This window comes from Seriola aureovittata, chromosome 5 (assembly GCF_021018895.1).
Source record: "Seriola aureovittata isolate HTS-2021-v1 ecotype China chromosome 5, ASM2101889v1, whole genome shotgun sequence".
NCBI lineage: Eukaryota > Metazoa > Chordata > Actinopteri > Carangiformes > Carangidae > Seriola > Seriola aureovittata.
Genome location: NC_079368.1, coordinates 26909856 through 26934721, shown reverse-complemented (window position 1 = coordinate 26934721; position 24866 = coordinate 26909856). Strand labels below are relative to the sequence as shown.

The following is a 24866-nucleotide window of genomic DNA, read 5'->3' as shown; positions in this document are numbered from 1 at the left end:
CAGGGGTAAGTTTTGCAATCTGCTGCTGATGGGACCAAATGTCCAGATGGAGCACGTTCCATTTCTTCCCCCTTCCCTCCTTAAATGTTTTTTGTTTTGACATTTCCTTTTCCGCCCACTGAATAGCCAAATCTTGATTGCTTTTGGACAGAGACTAGAGAAATCATGATGCTCCTCCTCACTGACAGCTCCACAGATAAAGAAAAGCCCCCTGCAGTGTCCCAATGGTAGAAACAGGCAAGCAGCAGGAGAGGAATGGGAGAAATGCCATATCCTCATCAAACGATGCTCCAGATTCTTGCTGAGGTCTCACAGAAGCCTTGAGCAGCATCCAAGCCCAGCCTGGATTGTGACACATTTGGGTGATGTGTTTTACCTTGGGGCTGCTGGACCTTGTGCCAAACCAGCCACTCAGGCACACACGGCAATGTCTACAGTCCTCTGAGGAAAAGATTCGCTGTCTCTTTCTCTATGCGCAAGATTGATATCAGCTGTATGCGTTGAGCAAGTTGCTGGCTCCTCTTATTAGTTTTTTACACTGCCTTAGAAGTTGTTTATGTCTGTTGCAATCAGGATAGGTCTTGTCCATCAGACTTGGAGCAAACGCTTGATTGCTGAGATTTTGATGTGATGATATGCGACCTGCTGCAGCCTGGTTAATTGGAAAATCGATCAAACACATGGCTTAAAAGGTAAACAGCACGTGCATCACGCAGCAGCTCTGTGTACGCTAAAGAGTATCTGAAAAGTCTGAATATATGCTAAAAAGCTGTTGAGTCTAGAGGAGGAGTTAGCTGTCTCCCTTGTCAAGCAGCTATAGCTTGGCTGCATGTTTGCAAAGGCTGACAAAAGGCTTTTAAACACATCAATGCCAGTAAATGCCAGAAGGGCAAAATCACTGGTGTCTGGATGATACAGTCAATAAGGGAATACACTGAACAATATTGTTTTTTTTATGAAACAATGCATCATGAATTTTACATATTTGTCTTTTTTGTACTAATGTGTTATTTTTAGGTTTTAGATAAATGTACAAAGAATGAAAAAACTTGACTCACTTTGAGGCAGAGGTGCATCCTTTTACTGCACACATTTTAACTGCAGCCATTCAGCTTTCCCACAATAGCTGCTGTTCGAATTGTCTTGCAGTATGACGTACATCGAATAATCACCTGCATGTTACTGTGAACAATGAGTCATAATAGGATTTTATATTATGATTCCTACCCCTAATACAAGGTGCGTTCATTTAATGATATCCACACCAGATGGAGGCATTTGCAAATCTCAGTGGGAGAAGACACTGAAATAAGACTTACGGAAACATAAAACCCAATGGATACACGTAAAAACACAACCAACCAAATAGCTCTATTGAACAACCGCAAATAATGGGATGCTGGGCTGTGGTGTACGAGGAACAAAATTTCCTGTATATGTGCTTCAGAGCAATATGTCTCTTACATAATTAGCCCCCTGTGTGAAATTTGATTTGTTTGGGTTAATCTATGTGTAATTATCCTCCTGAAGCAAATATGAAAAGTGCTTGACTGATCTTTATTGCAGCTGAACTGCATGAGTATCTCATGTTACACTTCACTTTGTTAGGATGACGAATAATTTCAGTGCAATATTGTAACATCATATGGGTGTTTTACTCCAGCACACCACTTTGCAATGTCACTTCCACCTGTGCTCTCATAACTCCCTCTGCCCCTTCCTCCCTCCTCCTCTGTCCCTGGCTGCTCTTCCAGGGAATGTGAATGTTCTGCCACTGTGACAGGGACCATTCTGTCTGTCGACCAGACAAGCTAATGCACTTTCTATAGCTGCCTGGTGACTGGACTTGCAGGTGAGTATCACTCTGAATCAAAACTTGTGAAATAAGCTATAGCTTGACTCAAGAAGTGAGGAAAGAAACAGCGAGCCGTTTGACAGAAACTTACATTTGCAACAGTCACTTGAGCCAGGGAGCTGAGGTGACCTTCTCAGATTTCATTTCAGTTGCTCTTTTTTTTTCCTCCCTCTTTCCCAGAACAAGTGAGTAATTAGAGCAGAAACATTTCCCCACACACCCAGGCTGCCTGAGTGCCGAGCTGCTTTTGTATCCGTCTGCATGCAGGCGAGCTTCACTAAAAACTCTTATTGCAAACATTACTGTCATCATTTTTACAGTAGTTGCTCTGGTTAAATGCTCATGCGCAAGCAACCTCCAGCACTTGTCATACGTGTGCTAAGATTATCCATGTTGTCGTGTGTAGTGAGTCAGATTATTGAGTGTCATTTCAGAGAATGTGGTCACTGTGTCTTAGTGATGACGTATTGTATCTCTTTCCCCCACAGAACAGAGTTTAATTTCACTAGTGAACAGGAACACTTGGCTACCCACAGACACTAAGTAGCCAAGACGGTACTGAAGATCACTAAACATTATCTTATAAGACACAAGGAGGCTGCCTGCATGTGATGTGTTCAGGGCACGGTACATACAGGTCACTTTCCTGTGACCTGCCTTTGGTCAAAGCCTACCTTTCATTTCCATTTGTCCTAGTGTGCTAGATAATAAACATATATGAGCACAAACATAAAAGCCTGTGTATTACTCAGTTACCCTTTTGACTTTGCCTCATTGTTCTTCTTGTTTGAAAAATGAACCCATCCTTTTCAGACTGACACATCTTTCTGACCCAAATTAAACGGCCAACTGTAATGTGCTCTAAGCTCTTTTCTATTAAAAACAAACACGTATAAGTTATGGTATGTGATGTTTAAAGTGTGAAAAGATGCATAAAATGCAATGCTCTTGTGACGATAATTTAGCGTCCTTTTTTCTCTTTTTCATCGTTTAACTGTCGATTGACGAGCGTATAGTTTATCCAAGCTTTCTTTACCATCACAGCATAGCACACAGTCAATGCCTTTGACAGCGTTGTACAGAAAGTGATGTAAAACAAAGGTCGAACATGGGCTGAGCCAGAAATGTACTGTAACCTTCTCAAAGTTAGGACTAAATACGAGCCAAAAGACTTCTCTGCTCTCGCGCGTCATTCAATGCAAACAACGCCCATCCTCATCGAGGAAAATTAAAAAAGAGACACGAGGTGAAGCAAAGCAGTTTTCCTTTTGCCCTTACCGTCGAAGACCTTGAAACGACGACGGCCACGACATCCTGGATTTCTTCAGCCCGGGTCGGTGTCCCGTGTCCACTGCGTAAGTCCGATCCATGTTCCTCGGGTTGAGGTATCTCTCGGTGTCCGAAAAGCCTCTTTGTCTCACTCGGTCGTTCTTGCGCACTACCAGCGCGTGGTGGAGCGGAGAGAGCGCTGCCTGGTTCTGCTGCCTCCACAGATGTTTGGGCGCCTTCGCGCTCACGCCGGTTCCGCCGCCGGCGACTAAAGACGCAGTCCCCACTTTCGCGCAGGCAGGGTCCATCCTCCTCTCCACGTTGGGTTTTAAAATATATATTTTTTAAATTTACACTTTAGCAGCACTTAAATGGAATGACCTGGGGGAAGGTGATATGACCGGTGGTTGACAAGATTGCAAGATATGTGTTCTTAAATAAAAACTCGAAGGCAAAATTATAACTCTAGAAGTAATGAGACAACTTATTTAGTTACTCTGGGTGCTTCACGTCCAGTTTTTTTGGGGGGGTTCACGTAATGAGTTTAACGCCATCAACTGTATCTTCAATGTCTGCAGAAACACATCGGACAGAGTCAAAAATGAATCCATTTACGCATCACGAGGTAGCCCTCTGTAACTGCGGGTTGAATGTGTCCTACAAGGGGGAACTCTCAATTGAGTTTGGTTTCCAAGTGTTTCCCGCTTCCTCCGTGCACGCCCATTTCAGCAAGGTGCTTGTTTTCCTTCAGCAGTGTGAGATGTTCAGCGCAGGACAGTCCACGCGGGCGGATGGTCCATTCACAATATCATGCAAACTTGTATAAACCCCACGGCTGTGCTAACTTAGCGTAAGGTTTGTGTAAAACCATCCAGACATGATAACACTGATCTCCCCTCCTCAAGTCCCCTGCAGGAACAAGCGGCGACGGGATATAGGGAACAGGATAATGCATTATACATGAGGGACCCACCCAAAGCACCTCCCCTGAAATCCTCCATGCCTGAAAATCATGAGGTCGGAGTGGGCAGAGAGCCAGGTGGCTCATGTAACAACACTGAACAACCAGTTTTATGATCCAATAGTCCAAATGAAATTTGGGTTTATCACAAAAATATCAGTTTTTATAGGGTTGTAGAGGTGGACATACACTGGATACAATTGACCAAATTGAGGATTTATTCATAACAGAAGGCATAAAGCTCATTACAGGTAAAATAAGCCCACCTTCACAATAATTCATTAAACTCGGGTCATTACAGGATGTGTGTGTGTGCTTGTGATGTCCACAGGGTGCAGAGGAGGGCAAACATCAAGCCACCTTATTAAATTTTTCCTCCTCTGTTGTGTTTCAAGGGAAAGGGGACTTTCAGGGAAGACTGCTCTCGTCCGTCCTCCCTCCACACTTCCCTTGCAGCCCAAGCCCATTACTCTAGAAGCTAACAGTGTGGGGAATGCAATCTCTCCTGCTTTAACAGCAGAAATGTAATCTTCTCAGAAACAAGGTGACTGAAAACAGAAGTGGGAGGTAAAGTGTACTGGTGGCAGGACAGCACACAGCAAAGGGAATAGGAGTGCTATGCATGCGCACATGAGCAGCTCATGTGTGGACTTTGTGTTGGTCCACCTTTATCTGTACTGAAGTTAGCCATACTTTCTATAGGACTGTCACTTTTTTTTTTTTTTTAGTCTATAGACTTCTGGTCAGACTTCTGTCCTATTGACTTAGCAGTAAACTAAACGACTAAATAGAAATGTAGTGCAGTGTGTATTCTGGGTTTTTCACCAAATAGATGATCAAAAGGTGAAAAGATGAGGCTGTTTGCCAACTTTATGAGGAGTCACCTGCTAACACAAGTGAGGCAGAGGATGCACCAGAAACACGGGGATCAATTTCAACTGTGCAGCCTCCTCTGTTTACCTACTTTTTGACATGCTCATCCTCAGGAATTTTGCCAGGAGCTCATAAAAAAAGCCACAACTGGTAAGACAGCAAGCACTGATGAGAGTGAGGGGAGGTTCAGATACAGTCTGTGGATTTCGTACAAATTAGTTCAAACAAATTTCGTGCCAGTTTGAATTACTTGCATGCACTGGGAATCACCTTAACGAAATACCAATATACCAGATGGGCAGCTTTTTTTCTACATTAGCATAAATGTTTGCCACAAATGTTTGCCACTTGTAAACATATGTGTCAGTTGTCAATATAATAACAATATAATTTAAGCTTCAAGCCATAATGTGCTTTTAACCAGCATGATGAAAATACTGTATCAATAATATATTTTAATATACAATCTTAAATTTAATATGCCATTTGAATTTTATTCTTATGTGTGTTTTCTTTTATACTTACACTGAACTGTTATTTTTTGGATAATGGAATAATCACTGGGATATCTATAGGACAGTGATAATTAGTGATTCTTCCTGATTGCTATTGGTGCCAATACTGACCTTATTTAACAGGGCAAGTTATCAGCCAAACCTGACCAATACACACTGAGTAGCTTTTTAGTCACAACTCACTTTTATAAACCTTCCAGAATATATTGCGAATTTGCACATACCTAAAACAAAATGTGGTTGTACAAATGTCTCTACTTAGTAATGTTTTGTTGCAGCCTCATGTTACCTTACACATTGGAGAATGAACCTATTCAGTTTCACACAGTTAGCTGCACAGATTTTAAATTACAATAATACAAACAGATATCGGATCGATATCAGTATCTACCAGTCCGTGAATCTGTATCTATAATCTGTGTGTAGCTGTGTGTGTTTGTAAAAGTAAAAAAGAGCGAGCAAAAGACAAAGACAGTTGATCTCTTACATAATGCATATGAAAATTGAATGAAATTTTGGAATTTTGGAAATCAGTGTACTGATATCTTGTTTTGATCTAGTATTCCTAATATCCGGTACTGTTATTGATATTGCCTTTATCAGCATAGTTTTACATGTAAACAGTCACATATTAATAATAGAACGAACAGCTGTTGGTTAGCGTTTCCGTAAGTCCATTTGTTGATGTGTTGGTAATGAGTTGTGCTCTACTGTGAGTCTTGTTGGTAATGCAATTATAAAATTACAGTCATTCATTACAATTAAAAAAACATTAATTTACATTAATGTGTATGTAAACCAAACAAAACTTCATCAACCCTTACATTATTTATAGTACCTGCAAATCATGCTGCACCTACCAGCACAATCAATCACATATTTTGAGGCACTATAGGCAATAAATTATGTCAAAATCTTTAGCTTGCCATAGATTAAGCAAAAGCGTGTAGGTAGATACTAAGTGAGACACAGACCATAGATACTGTTTAGTGGACAGAATCACATTAAGTAACTAATGGAAAACGTGCACTCTTTAATGCTACTTCTTCACTTGTCCATTAATAATGCAGACAGTCTCATTTAACCACATACAAAGTTAAAGTGACTGAAATTCACTCAAAAGTTGCAGTTGGGGCATTTAGTGTGGCACGATTTTCATCTGTAATGCTTCACAACTGCACAATTCTTGCTGCTGAATTATAGATTAATCAAGTCTGAAGCAGAGTTAAGATGTGTGGCCTTTTTTAAATTCTCCCCATTACCAATTTTCCTCCCTACAGTCCAAATCTTTCTTAAATTGCTCATACTTGCTACTCAAATTTGCCTGATGTTTTTTGACCCTTTGAATTGACAATAAATCCAAAGTTATATAATCAAAGCCAAAAAGCAGATACTGTATCGCACTACAAAACACATTGATTTCACATCAGGTTGTTTTTCTTGGTGCTACAGGCAATAATTCTGAAAAGGAAGATGACAAACATCATTGAAACTAGTCGATATATAAAGATTTTGTGTCGAACCAGTCCTGCCTTTGGCTTCCTTCCAATAATCACCCTTTCATATTACTCTATCCTTATCCAGCCACTGTAACATGATTTCAAAGAGCGGTCAGTTCTACACTCTTGAGAATTGTTTGCCCTTTTCTGAAGTTCACATACAAGTTTGCTGACAGTTATTCAAAGAGGATGGGCTGCCTCTACCTCTGCCTGACATTTTTTTGGCATTATCACAATGACTGCAAGTAAATTATTCAGTATTGACTGTTTCTTCATTAAGGGAAGCAGCTTTTGTCCGGGATACAAGTAGGCAAAGCTGTGAACAGTGGAAATGTGTGACGCACCTAGCTACAGACAAAAATGTGAGAAACACAAAAATATACTGTATTTCCTGGAATAAACATGTTCTTGATATTTAGGCAGAAATTTTGAATAAGAGGAGACTACTTTATATCAGTTCCACTGTGCATCAGAGTTGCCATGAAAATTGCTTTGCCTGCCTGAAGATGTAGTTTAGAACTAAGTGATTCTTCTTGTTTCCCTATAAAGACATCCACAAGTCAGTGACTTGTTTTCTTCTTGTTTAAAGTCTGTCCACAGCGCCTTCAAACATATTCTCTAATTAAAGCCCTTTTAACAAGCTCAGGCCTTATTAATAAGCTGTACCTCACTGCCCATTTGTTTATTCACTGTGAGACACTGCAGGTCCCATCATCCTCAGCAAAGAGAGATAGAAAAACAAGACAAGAAAAAGTAAGTAAGAGTAAGCTGATGCATTTTCTCTCTCACCTGGCACATGGCAAGCCATTGAGCAGTGTTATGCAGGTAGCACGATGGTGATGAGGGACGTACAGAGCCTTTTGAAACATGCAATCACGATCAAAGACAAGTTTGGAGCTCCACTTTCTCTTTGATTGACAAGTGTCCTCTGCCATTCGTTTCCATGTATAATACTAAATCAGAACAATGGGAATTTTCCACTGACTGACCACTGAATTTATATGCTCTTTCCAACAGTCTAGATATATTTCTGGGCTGTTCGTTCCAAGTTAAATTATGACTTCCCCACCGGACCACAGCCTTTGATACAGGATGCTGTTTGGTATGTTTGTTTCTGTCTCTCCTCAGAGAATCAAGCTGGACGGAGACTTGGTGCCTGTCTCTGCCAAATCTCATTTCATCTAAACCACTCTGATACACTCTCCAGCATTCTCTGGATGGGGTGTGATTCTTTTCTCAGTTGCTGTATAGTCATGTTTTCCAAGCATGGAAAGACTGTGAGTGCACACTAAAAGTAATGCTGTACTATGTCATAAAACTGAGACAACTAAATAGCTGCTTTAACCTCTGAAAACTGAGACTACGGTGCGATACAACACTGTAGATTTATCAAAACCACACTGTCAAATGTGAAAATAATCAGAAGCAAAGGTTTTTTCATGACTGTAATTTTCTGCGGTTGCGAGTTTGCTTTTATCTTGTTTATCGTGTTTCAAATGATGCATTTAATTCCCTATTTTAAGATTAGTCGGTGGCAGTGGTGACAAACATAACTCTATTAGGCCTAGTTATTTGATGAGTCACACTCCTTAGAACGTGTAGCCAGTCAGGGATCATTTAAATACCCGTGGTTTACAATATTATTAGTCCATTACACATCAGGAATACTTTGCATTACTGCCAACCATTTCCCAGATTACACTGTAATTGATTTCCCACATTTCAGGCAGCTATTATTTTCTTTTCATTTGACTATGATATGAAACTCAATTTGCAGAGACTTGCAGACAAAATTACCTGGGATAGGTAACTCATCGCATTGAAAATGTAAATGTGTATCATGGGTTTTCATTTTAGTTTTTTTAAGTGAAGTTATGATCATGTGGCAGCTTAAAACAGGGACTGATCTGAGAGCTGTCTTTGTTGTTATGAGGCAAACAAAAAAACATTAACAACCTTTTACATTACATGAGTTTGGCAGACATTTTTGTCCACAACATCTTACATTTTTTCCCTCCACATACAAACAGACTCGGCTACCAAAATGTACGACGCTCTCAACCAGCAGAGCTACAGCCCCCCACCTTGTAATATGAGCAATGTTTCCTCGTTGTTTGTCTTCTGGGGCTGATTTCACACAGACAGACTTTAACAATGGCATAGATCTAATTAAGTGTTAAACTTAATATAGACATCTAAATTCATCCATTGAACAAGGCTGTTTAGTTCTTGACTATCATAAGATGGATTCATTTGCAAGGAGTTCTGGGGAAATTAAGACTTAAAACTAAAAAGCATGGCTGACTGTGTTAAACTATTCAGTTCTGTTCACTTCAGCAGAAAATGTTGCCTTCTGGCTTCTGGATGAATTCAACAGTCACAACATTTTACTGGGGAAATTCAACAAAGAGTGTAACAATACAAAAAACATCCAGTAACATAATATCTCAGTGCAGTGCAGAGCTCAGATGCTATGGTCTCTTCATATCGCATGGAAGTTTTAAGCGTCCTTAAGTTGATTTTTAAACTGAACTGACATGAATGAAAATAAAAGCATTGATTTCAATCTGTAAGCACAGTGTCAGGTACTTAGCGTGTGATGTGTCCTCAGTCACTTCAGACAGCGACTGTATTGATCCAACAAACCACTCCACTCTACTCGGCCCCTACTCTAATTACCCATTCCACTGAAAAAATATTGTTAGTGAGAAGACACACACACACACACGCACACGCACAAAGTCCTACCTGCAAGTGTCAGCGGAGGTGATGGCGATGAGTGGCGGGGTGCGTAGTGGCAGTGTGGTGGGCCGTGGTGGAACTGTGACTGTGTCTGGCTCCGGCTTGCGATCACAGTAGTACTGCTCTGCTTGTCTAAAGGCCAAAGGGGGCAACTGGACCGTCCGACAAGACAGCCTCCGCACCAGGAAGGGCTCCATGCAGGTGACTGGCCCCGGCTCTGGGGAGTCGGATGAATCATCTGACACCTTGATGAATAGGAATGAAGGGTGGGTGAATTCTGAATTCAAAGTAAAGATATACAAGCATGCAGAGATTCTTCACAAAGACAGACATTCTCATAAGGGATTTAACAGAAGGTACAAAATGAAAAGGAAAACAACAATGATGATAAAATGATTTCAAGCACTGGGTTTTGCAATCAGAAAATGAAGACAGACATTAGGGAGAGTCTGTAGACATATTAATAGCTTAAACAGTAAGTTTAAGTTTAAACAGTAAAATGGCCAGTCAATGGTTTTGGTCCATGCAGAATCCAGTTATTAACTGAGTTCGAGTTGTGCAAGGTTTGGTTGGTAAAAGTATTAAACAAGTGTAATTAAATTATTAATTCGCTATGGCCATGACATGCCACAACAACAAAATTATGTCAATACTTCCCGTCTGTTTTAGCACAATTTTCCCTTTTCTGCTCAAAGTCATAAGGTCTTCTTGTTATGAAAAGCCTATTAAAATGTAAAAGACATCTATCTGCCTCAACATATGTGATACATGATGTTGAACAGCACATGGAGCAGGATGATGATCAACTCTTCAGAGTTGTTAATAAGTTGCACTGTCAGGTAAAGTTGTTTTGCTTGACCATTTGTCAGTCAAGAAACTTTTTGTGGAAAAAATGACGACATGTCTGTCTGTCTTTGAAAAAGAAATAAAAAGGTAATTAAAGGTGCACTATGCATTCCTGCATGGTTTCAGAGCGATTTTATTTTTGTGTCAAATCATAGGCATCTCCCCTCGATCCGCTAGCTGCCTGCCGCCTGCGTCACAAACGGCAGACAAACACTAGGGGCACAGGAGTGACGTTATGCAGGAATGCATAGTGCACCTTTAAAACACATCATTCAAATTCACTGTCCTTTCGTGTGAGCTGTGGAGTGCATCGTTTCAGTTACCAGTTCATTAGGAACACCTTGGTAAAACTAATGCAGTCCAATACAGCAGTCCTGCAATAGATCCCATCTTCATGATGATCATAATGTTCAGTTTCTGCTGAAACAGTTGTTGACTGTATGGCCATTTTGGAGGATGTAGTCTGTGGTGCTGTTGAACTGAATAGTATTTTACAAAGATGTGCTTCTGTTATTTAGCCATTGTTAAAAATAGGATGGACAAAATAATAGAACCACTCATCAGTATAACACAATACAGTTCGACAGCACCATAGTAAATCCTGCAGAATGACCATAAACTTAAATCAACATCATCAAAAACTGATTATTCCTTTAGGGAGGTTGCTGGATTTTTCAGATGGGCAACCTGCTGCTTCCAGCTAGCTCAAAAGTAATCCAGGAAACCACTAAAGCAATCATGCTTATTGTGTTGTTTTGTAGTGTATATTTCACTGCACAAATTATTATTATTGTTGCTGTTCTCAATGAAAACAGAGATAAAAAAGAAATTACTCTACCCAGGACCCACAGGTTACACAAAGTTAGCAACAAGCAGGCATTTAGCAGCTACACACCCAATAATACTCATTATACCAAAACACAGCAAGAGAGAAGGTGAATATTGAACTTACATTTGCCATGTGGTCAGAAATAGGACTCCAAATTAATGCTAACATTGCTCCGTTTCAGATAGCCAGTTGTAAGTTATCACGTTAGCCGAACAGTGACAACTGATTGATGATGGTGTAATCTGTACCCCACTAACAGGCGCAACAAGCAGAGTCCATCCACCACAGCCCTCACACAGGTCTAATCAAGCAAATAAGTGAAAACACCTGTGTAGGTGCATGATTGCTGTGGGCCTTGAATGTGTCAAACATGTATGAGGAATAAAGTGATTAATGCTGTTCTAAATATTCAATGAATTTATCACTTAGTGTGTTAAGATAAGTTTTCCAATTATAGTTTTTCATTATATCCCACCATATATTTTTTTAAACATTAAAAAAAACAATCTGTCACTGCTGTACCACTGAGCAACACAGAGCATTACCAGTGGTTTGCTTCATTTGAACAACACAAATGATGTTTTCAAACATATTTTTGGTTAGGATTTTGCTGTTGCAATAATGTTGTAGCTTTTTTTTAACTATTGTCCTTGGTTTACTTATTTTCAACAAAAAGATGCAGCACAAGATAAGATGGCCTATAATTCTCCAAACAGGAAGTGTAAGATAACTGTCTGTAGTGAAGAGGAGAGTGCTTATTAAATTGAACTTATAATGTTGTTTTTGATGGTACACACAAATTGTATATAAATCGTTACTTGAGTATAACCTATTTTATTTCTTTTTATTTGAGGATCTGCTGTTATGCACATAAATTAGATGAATTTGAATTCACATCTTGCATGCAAATCTATGAGCAAGTTATGCATCTCAAATTTCTGCATGCATCACGACAGCAATGACTTATGTGCTGCTTTAAACATCCAAGACATGTTAAACATCAGAGGTGAGACAGGTAAGACAAGTTAAGATTAAGAATTAATGTTAAATAAAACTATATAAAGTCAAGTAAAAGATTAAATACAATTAAAAAGAAGTAGGCCTAATGATGGGCAGACTGTTGGACCTGGCAAAGCTTGAAACTGAAAGTCACTCACTCAGAAAAAGAGGAAGCTCAAAGTGAAAATGATACAGCACATCAGGTCAAGAGGAGAGAAAAAAAAAATCCAATGATAAGAAATTCAGCAGGAGGCAAGAGGTGTCTGAAAGCTGAGACTGTGTATATCTGAGGTGAGACCAGTGTGAAAGGAGAGACACTCATTCTACAGTAGCAAGTAAACCTGGAAGAAACACATCAGGTGGTCAATGAAGCATTAAGTGGAAATCAGAAAAGTTGATTCTGCTGCAGTGATGACGGAGCAGAGCCTCTCCTTTGAAAATGATACAGCTTCAATTCAAAGTCTCCTACGTTACTGTCAAACTTTTTATTCATTTTTGGACCTGGAAATCCATTAGCAGATATCAGTTTCACTTTAAGAGGGACAAGTTAGTTAATGCAAATTACTATTTTTAGTTTAAATTGATATTTTGCTTCCCTTGTATGAGCCTCGAGGAGAAGAAGCTATTTTTTTCTTATTGCTTATTGAACACACAATACTCCAAAGATTCTGCTGGACAAAGGTGGACAGGAGAAGTTCAATTCGTTTCTTTGGCACCCTGTCCTTAGGGACACCACAGAGGTAATCAGTTATTTTCGTATTGAGTGGTTCCAGGACTATCTTTGATTCAGGACACACTTGAATACACAAGTACACACACATATGGAGTGGGCTGGTTAGGCAGCATGATAAATTGAGGCAGGTTCTGTGGCATTAATCTTGCCGAAAACCATGAAGAGTTTTCATTTGTTCTGCATGAATAACAAGGCTTTCCCATTAAGGGTCAACCATTAAGATTTACAATCCAAATAGCTCTTTTATAACACAGAAACTTAGATACAGACCAGGAACCTGTAACAGGTAAATACTGTGGCTGTATTGTGTATGTGTCCTGTTGCCAGTGCAACCAGTCCTCCTACGGGGGAATGAAATTTAATTTGGCTCAGTTTGTGTCAGTTTAAATAAAAACAACTTTATTGGGAATATGAATAAATATATGACTTAAGATAATAAAGCTTTTTAAAACTCAATTTTAGATTTTAGACATGGGGTTTCTCTGTGGCCACAAATGTAGCTAATATTGCAGGTCTGTCATTAGTGTATTTTGCAATTTAATGGTAAAAATCTTTCAAGTTTACAATTAATCAAATTACCAAAACCACTGGATATACAAATGACTTAGGGGTTTTAAGGGGACCCATGGGGTCCGAGGCCCTCGGGTAGTTACTCGCTTTGCCTAGTCGGTAATTTAACCTTATTATAATCTAGTAACAATAGCAAGCTGAAATAAATTCCATGTTTTTCTTATTTTCGTCTGTGTCATGAACTGCAGGCTTTCATACAGTAGATTGATTTGGTGTGCCAAGCAGAGGTGCGCGATACTGCATGCATGGCCTGGAGCAGCCTGCTGGATAAAAACACCTATTCACCCTGCAAGAATGAATGAATTATCCCGGCAGTTAGCACTATATGCTGCCCCTTATAGCATTATACATCTTTATTAGACCAGAGGGACCTTTCCGAGCACTGGCTTGTGTGTGTGTGTGTGTGTGTGTGTGTGTGTGTCCCTTTGTCGTGACTGTTCTGCCTCACCTTCCATCACTGCATCCATCAAGATGCCAATCTTCATTCAGGAAGCCATCGAGCCTTTCATTCCAACATAATTACATGTATTAGACTCATAGACGGTGCCATAGACGGTGCCATAGACGGTGCCATAGATGATGCGTTACAGAAGGGAACAGGGAGGCTGACATGATTAACCCTCGCTAAGCATTCTGAGGGTAAAGCAGGTGGATGATGAATCTCATGAGTCAGTGAAGGTAAGTCAGTATTATCCATGAACTCCCCTAAATGTATGTTCAGAAACCACTTAACAATTTATGAAAAAGCCTTTTCCTCTTTTTTAACTTATAAAATGATACAGGATACTGCTGTTATATTTGCATTTGCACTTTATTTTATTTAATACCCTATAAAATAACTATGAATGATTTATACACTTAAATTCATTATTTCTCCCTTTTCTGTTTTTTACTTGATTTAAGGTCCATACATTTGTAAGTAGAAGTGAAACAACTAGCATATTTACAATATAGCTGCAAAAGAAAAAGTGCTAACCTTCATCTTGCACTTACAAACTACAAACTAACTAATGAACAGAAATTGCTGAAAATAAAGTTTTCGAAATGTAGTTTGTGGTGGTTAGTTTGTATCCTGTGGTGGTTAGTTTGTATCCTGTGGTGGTTTTTTGTTTTTGAGGAAAGTAAAATGTAATGTTATTACAATAATTGAATAATGAACTGTTGCAAAGAAAAGAAAATCTAATGGATGGCATCAGAAAATTATTGTAGTCACGTCAAAGACCTTGTTAGAGGCAGGAGGACAAAATAGATTGCAGAGGTTACAAAGGGTGCAAAATCCAAATGTGTGTGTGTTTTTATTTCACTGTAGATAATACACACAGTCCTTCATTATCACTCACTTGTGCTGTCTCTCCTAATGCCTGAAGTGGCTCTTTATGATAAGTGGGATCAGTTAAAGGTTAATTGGTCTGCTGTGGCTCTTATGTGCTTTCTGTGTATTTCATGTGCCAATTTAGCGGTGGTCAGGTCGAACTATTTGGGCAAGGCAGGCTCCAGGTCAGATCTTATGAAATCGGCAGACAGCCCTCAAGTAAACAACTAACACAGTGTGATTTTATTTTATCTTTTTAAACATTATGTTTTGTGGGAAGGCGTAAAGGTTAGGAGCTTATTTTAAACAGCAGCTACCAAAACAAACTGAAAAAGAAATTTGGCATAATTGACAGTTTGCTAAACCCCACCCCTTAGTTACTGTTACTATGCTGGTCAAGCTGTTAGCTCCCACATGGCATCCTTTTTTTTTTTTTTTTTAATCAAACTCACTGATCTGACACACTAGGTCACACTAAAACAAACCAAGTAACATTAAATCTAAATAAGTGACTACCAAACATTAAAGGGCAAAAAAATTCAGATTCTGTGCTTCACATTATTTGTAGTTCAACATGAATTCCTTACCAGCCTTCCACTTCAAAACAACTTTCCAATCTTTCTAAATGTTTTTAACATCATCACTTATCTTTGCAATATAGCCTATCCTTCCAGAGAAAAGCAACGTTTAAAGTTATAATATGCAACTTTTCCACATTAAAATGTCTAAATTTGACTAAATCTATGTCTTATACTTTTTGAGTTGTGCACTTTCATCATCCCAAATGTTTCCAGCAATTCTCAAACATAGAGAAATATGTGATTTTAGTCACGGTAATAGTACATGTCATTTGCAGCTTGTCAACGAAGCTACATACTAGTTACAGTCAGTGATTGGTAAAGTCTTTGAATCTAGGCATTAGCAGGTTCAGGCAGTTCTACATCTATGGCAGATTTGCCTCCTCTGTAAAAAAAATCCCATAACTAAACACTATTTCTTCAGAGGTTTAAAATTGTTTACGGTGTAGATAAAGCACCATGTCAGGTCTATAAATCAGCCTTGAGACATAGTGAAAAAACTTTTTATGTCATAGTGAAGAAGTACTTCATTTACTTTAGAAAGATGTTGTTTGGGTGGGAATTTAATGTGGTTTCAGTGGCTGAGGGAGTAAAAAAATCAATGCAAAATGGGTCCTTCTCTAACTTGAGCCCTTAGCTTACACCTGTTTGCACAGCCCTGAGAGAAAGTCTGACTGAAGGAGAGTTACTGTGAGGACAAAGAGGTAGAATAAAGTGTAGAGAAAAAGTTTGTTTAAAAAGCCTGAGGATACTTTGATCATGACAGAACATCAGTATGTATTACCAACTGAAATCTCTGCACCCATTGTAAAATAGATTTTTTTTTCAGTTCCAACCAACACACAAAACCTGAGAAAACCCAACCCACACTCTGCTTTGATTTTTGCTTTTATTGTGGAAATGGTTAAAAATGTATGTAAATTGGAATGTATTTGACAAAAAAAAAAAAAAAAAGGTATTCACCACCTTTTCTGCTGGGGGTTGTAGCCTTTGATGAAGACTCTTGATGTGAGGCCTCTTAGCTATGCAGGTGGTTCAATATTGGCTGCATTGAGGTATTTTTCCCACATGCAGATCTCATTTATTCATGTAAGAAGAGAGAAGCGCCCACATCTTCTTTCCTCTTCTAACATTCCCCTTCATCCTAATTCAGTCCTCTTTTTGTCTTCTCCTCCGACGTTACGATTAAGCCTTTTCACTGTTCCACCTTTGAAATGGTGCTGCTGCTCATCAAACAGGCATCTCTGTTTACCACCCATCTCCGTTTTCAAGCTACATCACTGGGGACTGAACTGTAACACATGGGGACCTGCTATTAAAGGTTTTCAAATGATTCCCTCCCTCGTGTCATATCATTCATATCAATTAGACCATTTTGTTAGCAAACAGGAAGCCATGGCATTTTTTTAATGACCTGAATTTTTCATTAGCACCTTTTTTTTCCTGTTGACCTTTGGAGTGATTAAGATGGCACCAAACATTGGTTGGGTGTTGCTTGTCCTTTCAATTTTTCTATTGGTTCACAGTAGAAACAGCAATTTGACAAGATCTCAGCCCTGTCAATTCTTTTAGAGTTAAAATTATGCTCATATATAAATAGTTTTGCAGAAAAATAATGGTGTGAAACCAAGTATGCAGTATATGTGTTCATGTCCGTAAAAAAGCTCTCTTCTTTAATACATCTTTCTTTATCTTTCTGCATATGACCCTATTGATGCCATTCTCTGAGAAATTATGAGTATTGCCTGAGGCAAGCTAAGAGACATATCCATACTTTCTTTCAGCATCATTTCAGTTTCTGATGAGATTATATTAATGTATATTACATCATTTTAAAATCCAAGACTAGAGAAATTGAATCCCATTGATGTTGATGAAATGTTCCCAAAAGCAGTTGTATTGACCTTGCATCAGGACAGTACCACATCAATCAAACTCAGTGAGTGGTTTTGGTATAAGCTACTTAACACAACAGCTATGATCATGAAATGCATATAGGGTTAATGCCAGAATGCACCAGCCTCACTTGAAGCCAGGAGCAACCTGCATTATACTCAGTATATGCAACCCTCCATCATCAGTGCCATCATTCATCTCTTTGCTCTGAATTTAGCAATTGATTTTATCAGAGAATGAATCTTAAATGGGTTCTTGGTAAAGCCCGGGAGCGAAGAGAGAAGTGACTTGGAAAGAAGTTAACACAGGCAGAGGGAGGAAGAGAGAGAGGGAACGAGAGAGGAGATGAAAAAGAAAGATGGCAATTTGAGGAGATGCAGTAAATCACCTGGTTGAGAAAACAATTTAGTCCTCCTATTTATCTGCCTGTATATAGGCAGCTCCCAGCTTTCAGGAAGCAAACACTACATTTGAAACAAAACAGATAGAGGGAGGTTTCATCTACAGGATAGCTTTCTTTTCTGTCTCCTCGCTCCCCTCTGACTGAATAGTGTCGGCTCTGAAGAGAACGCAACCTGTATGCAACCTGATTTATTTAGGAAAATTTGATATCCGTGGTTCATGTTACTCTACGATACGAAATCCGAACGACAGCCAGAGGTTTGCTCGGCACATGCTATCTTAGTAAAAGGGTTGCTGCAACAACACAGGTTTATGTCACTCCATGCTGGAAGTTACTGGTATTTACAACGAGGGTGTGTGTTTTTACTGCTCGACCTGATGGTTCACGTAGCTGTAAAACACAGTATCATGTGGGGTAATAAAAATTAACTCAGTACACACTCCTACAGTACACAGTGCTCACAGCTTCACAGTAGATTTCACATGTACCAGGTCAAAGGATGAAGAAGGGCGGTGGGTTGGGACTGGGAATAATATCGTTTCATTCCTCTTTCTGTCTTCGATCCACATTATGAATAATTCCACAGATGTAACTTAATATTGCGGTACATGGTGTCTGTTAAGATTATTTTTCAATGCCTGTAACATTTTAGGATTTCTGTGGAATTACATTATTACAGAGGTTAAAAGCAGAGAGAAGTTTTTTTTACTGAAAGTGGCAGTGAATTGTTTAGATCTTTACTGGTTCTCTAAAGGTCTAGACTCTCCATCAAGCACCAAAACACCTCAGTTTCATCATACATTTACTGTGTGAAACACAGACTGTGCATACAGCTGCACCATGTGGCAGTAATTCTAATTTTTTATTCCTGTTATTTACACTCAGTTGTGCAGGATATGGAACACATCCTTGCCTCTGCTAGGTGTCTGCTATTGTTACATGCAAATTGCCTGTCTATTCTTAGACATTCATGACATACATGAAACCATGAGATATTTTTCTCCTTGTCTACCTCTGTCACTGTCTTATATTTCCCCACTGGGCTGCACTATTTGAAAAAACATGTTTATTTAAATTTTTTCCATAGCAAGCATTAAATAAAATATATATGCTTCTAACAAGGTTGCTAAAAGTGTCCAATTTCGCAGCATGATGGAAGGATATAGTAGGTTGCAAAGCCAAAACAAACAGAGGACATTATAGCATTACATATCCTCTTGCTTCTTATTTATCTGAGCAGCAAAACTGAGAAAAATGAGGCGTGACAAAAGATTAAGTACAAGAAAACTATCAGGACATGTGATGAAGAAGTAACAGTGGTCTACTGAAGTGTCAAAATGGAGGTGATAAGGACGAATCAATCAAGCCCCCCCGCAAGTAGCCTGAAGCAGGAGAAGAAATTTCTGGCAGGGACAAGACCTAAAGTCTTCCTCAGCTTCAGGCATGGTTCTTTGATGCACTGTTCTGTGCACAACGAAATGAGATGAAATAACCTGGGACAACTTTTGCAGCAGATGTAGAAAGAAATAGACTGATTGCAGGCTAATAGGTTGAAGTAACTTAAAACTCACACACATTTTCTGTATTTTACTCAGCTGTGCAAAGGGTCAGCCTCTCTGAAGATGAAGCATTCGTGTCAGGATTGGTTTATAAGTGAGAAGGAAACGTACTGCATGTGTCATCCATGAATTGAATCTGGGTAAACTTTGACACTGACAGGATGGCAGATTCATCTCTCCATGAATCCTGCATGTTGACCTTCCCAGGCAGAGTTCACACACCACTCTCCATGCATCAACTCCACATCCGTGCTGAGCATGCGACCAAACACCTTATGCAAGATTAATCACACTTTAAACACAGTCAACAGGCTGTGAAATGAGAATGGTGAGCGGATGGTAATGTTTCTTTACACAAGGTGTAGAAGACTAAATACATATCAAGCTTGTCTACCTCTCTACCTTTGTGTGTGGATGAATGTGCACGTGGCTGTCTTTGAGTGACGACTCCGCAGAACACGCTGGCAGACCTTTACACTTACATGGGGATCAGATAGATAAAACAAATTTGCCCCAGTTGCGTTTTGGCTTGAGGGGAAAAACACATAATTACCCTGAGAGCTTGAGTATGTTTTGTATGGAGCTACCTGCTAATCTAATTACATGTTTCAAATATGCAGGAGATTGCCCCACTGTCTCATAAATAAATAAGCAGGTAGATAAGCTGTGGCTCAAAAACAATTAACATTGTTTGCACTCGGCCTGGCAAATCAGTGATAAGAAGACTGCTATTATTATATAAGGTTTATCTCGACAGTGACCTCTTATGATGCAGTAAAATGTTCAGTTGAGAACAAATAAAGAAAAATTAGTGGAAGGTGGATTAAGAGGAAAGATAAAGAGTGCTTCCTCCCCGAGGTGAGAAATATATTAAGAAATCTTGCTTGGCATTATTGTGCTAGATAAGTGGTATCTATCTTTAATGGGTCTCTCAAATCCTGATGGGGATTCCAACAAGTGTTAAGAGCTAGAGCTGTGTCTTTTTGGAAAGTGATCATCTCACAAAATCTCACCTCAGAGGGTTGTTGCTTTTTGTAAGAAGTCTGTGAAAGAGGATTGGGAATTGTATAAATCATTACGTGTTGTCCCAGTCCTTTATTCCATTATCCCTTGTCCATTGTCTTTATTTCATCTCCTGCAGCTGTCTTATGTCCTGCTCATCCTTCAGTCACTTTTCCACTTCTCTTATAACGTTCCCCTCCTCTGATCCTGTTCAATCTAATTTCCCAGATTTTCATTTAATATCCTGTCATCTACTTCCCCTCTCTCCATCCTGCCAGGCCTCACCTGTATGTGCTGTGTGTCAACTGGCTTTACTGGTGATTAATGTGATTTTGAGTCATCGAATAATTCAAGCCACATCCAACCCCACCTCCTCCTCCCTTTTTGCACTCTTTCAACACATTAAATCCCCCCTGGTCATTTCACCTCACTCAAAACCCGCTCTCCTTATGCTCGAGGCCGGAGAGGCCCAACACACGACCTGGATGCTGCCCTGCTGGGCTCTAATTGGTGATCAAGATGTGCGTGGGAAGGAGACGGAGCGGCATTTGGCCCATTTCTATTCCCTCATCACATTCACAGGGCCACAGTCACATCTGCGTAACCATGGTGATGCTGATAAGGTGACTCATGACTATTCATCAATGGCGCTGCCTGATTGGACAGCCCCCGAGAGCCTTGCAAAACGTATTCATCAGCGCAGCCTGTGTCCCTGCTCTACCTCAACATGCCCCTCAGGATGATGAGGGAGCATCTCTGCTGCTCTCAGTTTGTTTTTCACATTCACTTCTTGTCTTAACCCCACCCCCCACCTCTCCTCTCTTCTCTCTAATCACCTGTCCTCCCCTGATCTCCTGATGTCCCACCCATTTCTCTCTCAACACTTGTCTCTCGTCTCTAACCCATTGACCTGCTCTATAGTCACTCTCTCTTAATCGATGAAGACCTTAATCACAGGCACATCTGACATGAACCTGACCAAATCTATTACTGCTCCTTAGTTACCAATCTCATATCTTACACTACACTTACATTTTCATAGGACATTTCAAAATTCATTTTTCCACAGGACATGTTTTTTGGTAATGAACAGTTGTGTGATTTTAGAATTTATTGCCTGTTCAGAGACAAAAAATAAATGTGAATCATCAGTCAGTTTTTGTTCCATTAGTAGTGGTTTTATTCCATCTTAAAGGTCATTTGTGCCTGTCGCTTTCAGTTATTTTAAATGACCATTCATGTTTATGCAGCTTTTTGTAATAATGTACCAGTGGGACTACATGCTTTTTGTTTTAATGTAATATTATGCATCAGCTTGAGCAGCCTATCTTGCAGGCAATCGTGTCTTTGGATGTTTTTCCACTGGTGACCTCTGGCTGTTCCCCCTTAGAAGCGACAGAAGATTTGGTCAGCATCAGTTCAGATTTTCTGAAAGTGAAAATGACAGTTTACAGTGTCCTGTTTAATACAGAAACACCTGTACAGTACATTTCCATCCCATGGAGCTACAGCATAGTGTATTTGAACTGTAGAACAAATAATGAGATGGTTTCTAGACACACTAGGACAGAGTGGAAATGTGTGGCAACCTCAGCACCAGGCTGGAATGACCATTTTGACTTTTCTGTCACTATGATTCACAAAGAAATGTGGATCATGTGGCAAATAATGCAGCAGCTCTGTTTAAATATGTCACTTATATTCTGGCTGATATTCCCACGAGTGCCTTTTCAACAGAAACTCTATCTGCATACTCCATGTGATGTCAACCCATTTCAAAGACAAGAATCGCACAGTGTGATTGAATATCTTATCCATGCATATGACGATAAGCCTGACCGCTGCGGCTCTATCCAAGCTCCATCTCTAGTTGAACACTGCAGCTCTGACCTCTCTAGTTGTATGTTAGGATTTCCGGGAACCTGCCTATTTAATCCAGATGGATAGTGGTGGGTGACAGACAGCTTGAATGCGGCTCTTGTGTGAAAGCCCAGATACAGTCATTTTGATGCTGATGGCAGAGTATAGCTGTTGTGGGGGATGGGTGCTGAAGGGCATACAGAATGCAATGAAATGAAAATACCAGTTTTGAACTCGTGTGGAGTTGGTATAAAATAGCACTACAAATACTACACTTGACCGTACTGGTCACTCCACAGTCAGGGCTCCTAAATTAAAGATGAAATCATTGAAATTATTGGTCATGTATGCTCGTCAAGCATTTCTCGCTGAGAAGCAATCACACCAAAGACCTGAGATGTATAGTTAGTTAGTGATGTTATTCATTGTGTCATCTAGAGCCGAAACGACGGGCTGATTAATCAATTTGTTAGCTGACATAAAATTAATCATCAATGTTGATAATGCATTCATAATTCAAGCATCTTTAAAACAGGAACACCAAACATTCACTAGTTCCAGCTTCTCAACTGTGAAGATTTCCTTTCCATAACCCTTAGAACATGGCGTAATGAACAATTAAACACAGAACAGAATTCATCTTCAGTCGCAGCAGAATCCCATAAAAACAAAGCCTTTTCTTCTGAGCTATACAAACAGGCAAGTTTGGAGACTGTGCACATAGAGATCTCTAACTTCTGGTTAAATTCTGCTTCACTTACAGCTCTTCTCATCCTGAATACTACACTGTAATCTGTGTAAAGAAAAAAAAATGTATTTAATTGATTACACAAAATAAAGACTTCACCTCATGAATTCAGGGATGTTCCAGTTTTCTAGTGAGCAGCAGAATGAGTTCACGCATATTTACAAATCGGTTCTGAATTAGATTCATCTCACATATATTGTATGCGTCATGTTTGGGGGTTCCATCACGTACCACCACTAATGACCAAAAGGGGTGTAAACACTTCTGTAATTAACTGTGTTACTACTGACATGTTCATGAAACCCATAAATGCTAGAATCATAATCTGAATCACGACACCCACAACACTAATACAGTCGCTTATATGTGCACTGTTCCAGGCCCAAACTTAATTACATGTATACTGGTCAACAATAGGAGACGTAGCGAGACGGAAAAAGAAGACTATCAAGATATTATAAATTATATAAAGATGAAAGATGAAAAAGGATGTTTAGGAAAAATAAAACAATGGAAGAACGGAAAAAAGGTGGTTTTCACTTACACTGTCTCGCTGGCTGTCGTCCCCGGACCGGTCATTCTTTTGCATGGTGTGTGCCACCTCTAAAAACAGGCAGAGCTTAGTCACACAGAGTTAATCAGAAAGAGGGCTTGCAAAAAAACAAAAAGAAAAAACTGTTCAGAGGAGATAGCCCATTCCAACTAATCCCCAAACTGGCCATGTAAATTTAAAAAAGTAAATCTGCTGGATTTTTTTTTTAAAAAACACACCTTCATGTTATTTCATGTAAAAATTTGACTAGATGAAAACAAACAAACAAACATAGACAGATTGTGCAAAACTGTGAAGAATTTCTATTCAGTGTATGGAGTTTTTGAAATTTGTTGATTTTTTTTTTTTTTTTTTTAAAGTAAGATAGCGCTATGTTGACAGGCTGAGGTAAGTTTACACAACCTCCCAGGGGTTTTGTGGTTTGAGAGTATGAACGCTTTGATCTCCTAGACAACCAGGCACTCGTGCATACATGTGTATCTGTGTGTGTTGGTGAAAAGGAGCCATGCTGGGATCCACCTGCCTATTAGAATGCATTAGAGTGTAAAAGGTAAAGGTCAGTGAATTATCAGAGTTACACAACCCTGTTCTGTTTATCTGGCCTAATAACCTCAAGCCTACACCTGCCTTTCTGCTCTCTCTCTTCTTTGAAATACTCTCCCTCTCTGTCTCACACACACACACACACACACACACACACACACACACACACACACACACACACACACACACACACACACTTAGACAAGACCAATTGTGCTGAACTGGATGTCCATAATCATTCACAGAGTGCCAAGTGTTGTGACACATGCGGAAAATCCTGTAGAACTTCAAAGAAATAAATAATCAAATTCTGGTGTGGTTTGACTGGAGAATATACAAACAGTCTATTTCTGTTGTCTGTTTTACCATCTCTGTCATGTCTACGTTTCCCTGGCTGCTATCAATCTGCCAGACTTATCAAGAAAGTTTCAGGAACTCAGGAATCCTCATTTTGCTCTGCTGTTTTAGAAAAACTCTCCCAGTCCTGTGTTTTGTGCTGAATGCTTATGTGCAGGCCCTGAATAATATATTTTCAGGGACTTACTTTGCGGTGGTCTGTGTGCCACATTGGTGATACACAAGCAAACAATACATTTTTTTTTTTTTTATCAACCAATCCCATGCAAATCAACACATATACCTGCATGTCACTTGCCATCATAAGCCTTCATTTCCACAGTCCACGAACTTAGAAACAGCACCAACTGCACTCTATCCCTGT

General features: G+C 39.5%; 2 protein-coding genes across 2 annotated transcripts in view; both read right to left on the bottom strand.

Annotated features, from left to right (window-relative positions):
• The window catches only part of pde4d (phosphodiesterase 4D, cAMP-specific), a 136694-nt gene extending 132680 nt beyond the window's left edge, over positions 1-4014 (bottom strand). The window contains exon 1 of the mRNA XM_056376023.1: positions 3134-4014. Within this exon, the coding sequence (XP_056231998.1) occupies positions 3134-3432 (299 nt within the window). The 5' untranslated portion in view covers positions 3433-4014. The remainder of the gene's footprint in view (positions 1-3133) is intronic.
• A 5702-nt stretch (positions 4015-9716) lies between these two features.
• Positions 9717-24866, bottom strand: part of LOC130169266 (cAMP-specific 3',5'-cyclic phosphodiesterase 4D) — a 32984-nt gene continuing 17834 nt past the window's right edge. The window contains exons 2-3 of the mRNA XM_056375845.1: positions 23594-23652; positions 9717-9959 (exon numbers count right to left, since the gene is read on the bottom strand). Of these exons, the coding sequence (XP_056231820.1) occupies positions 9717-9959; positions 23594-23638 (288 nt within the window). The 5' untranslated portion in view covers positions 23639-23652. The remainder of the gene's footprint in view (positions 9960-23593; positions 23653-24866) is intronic.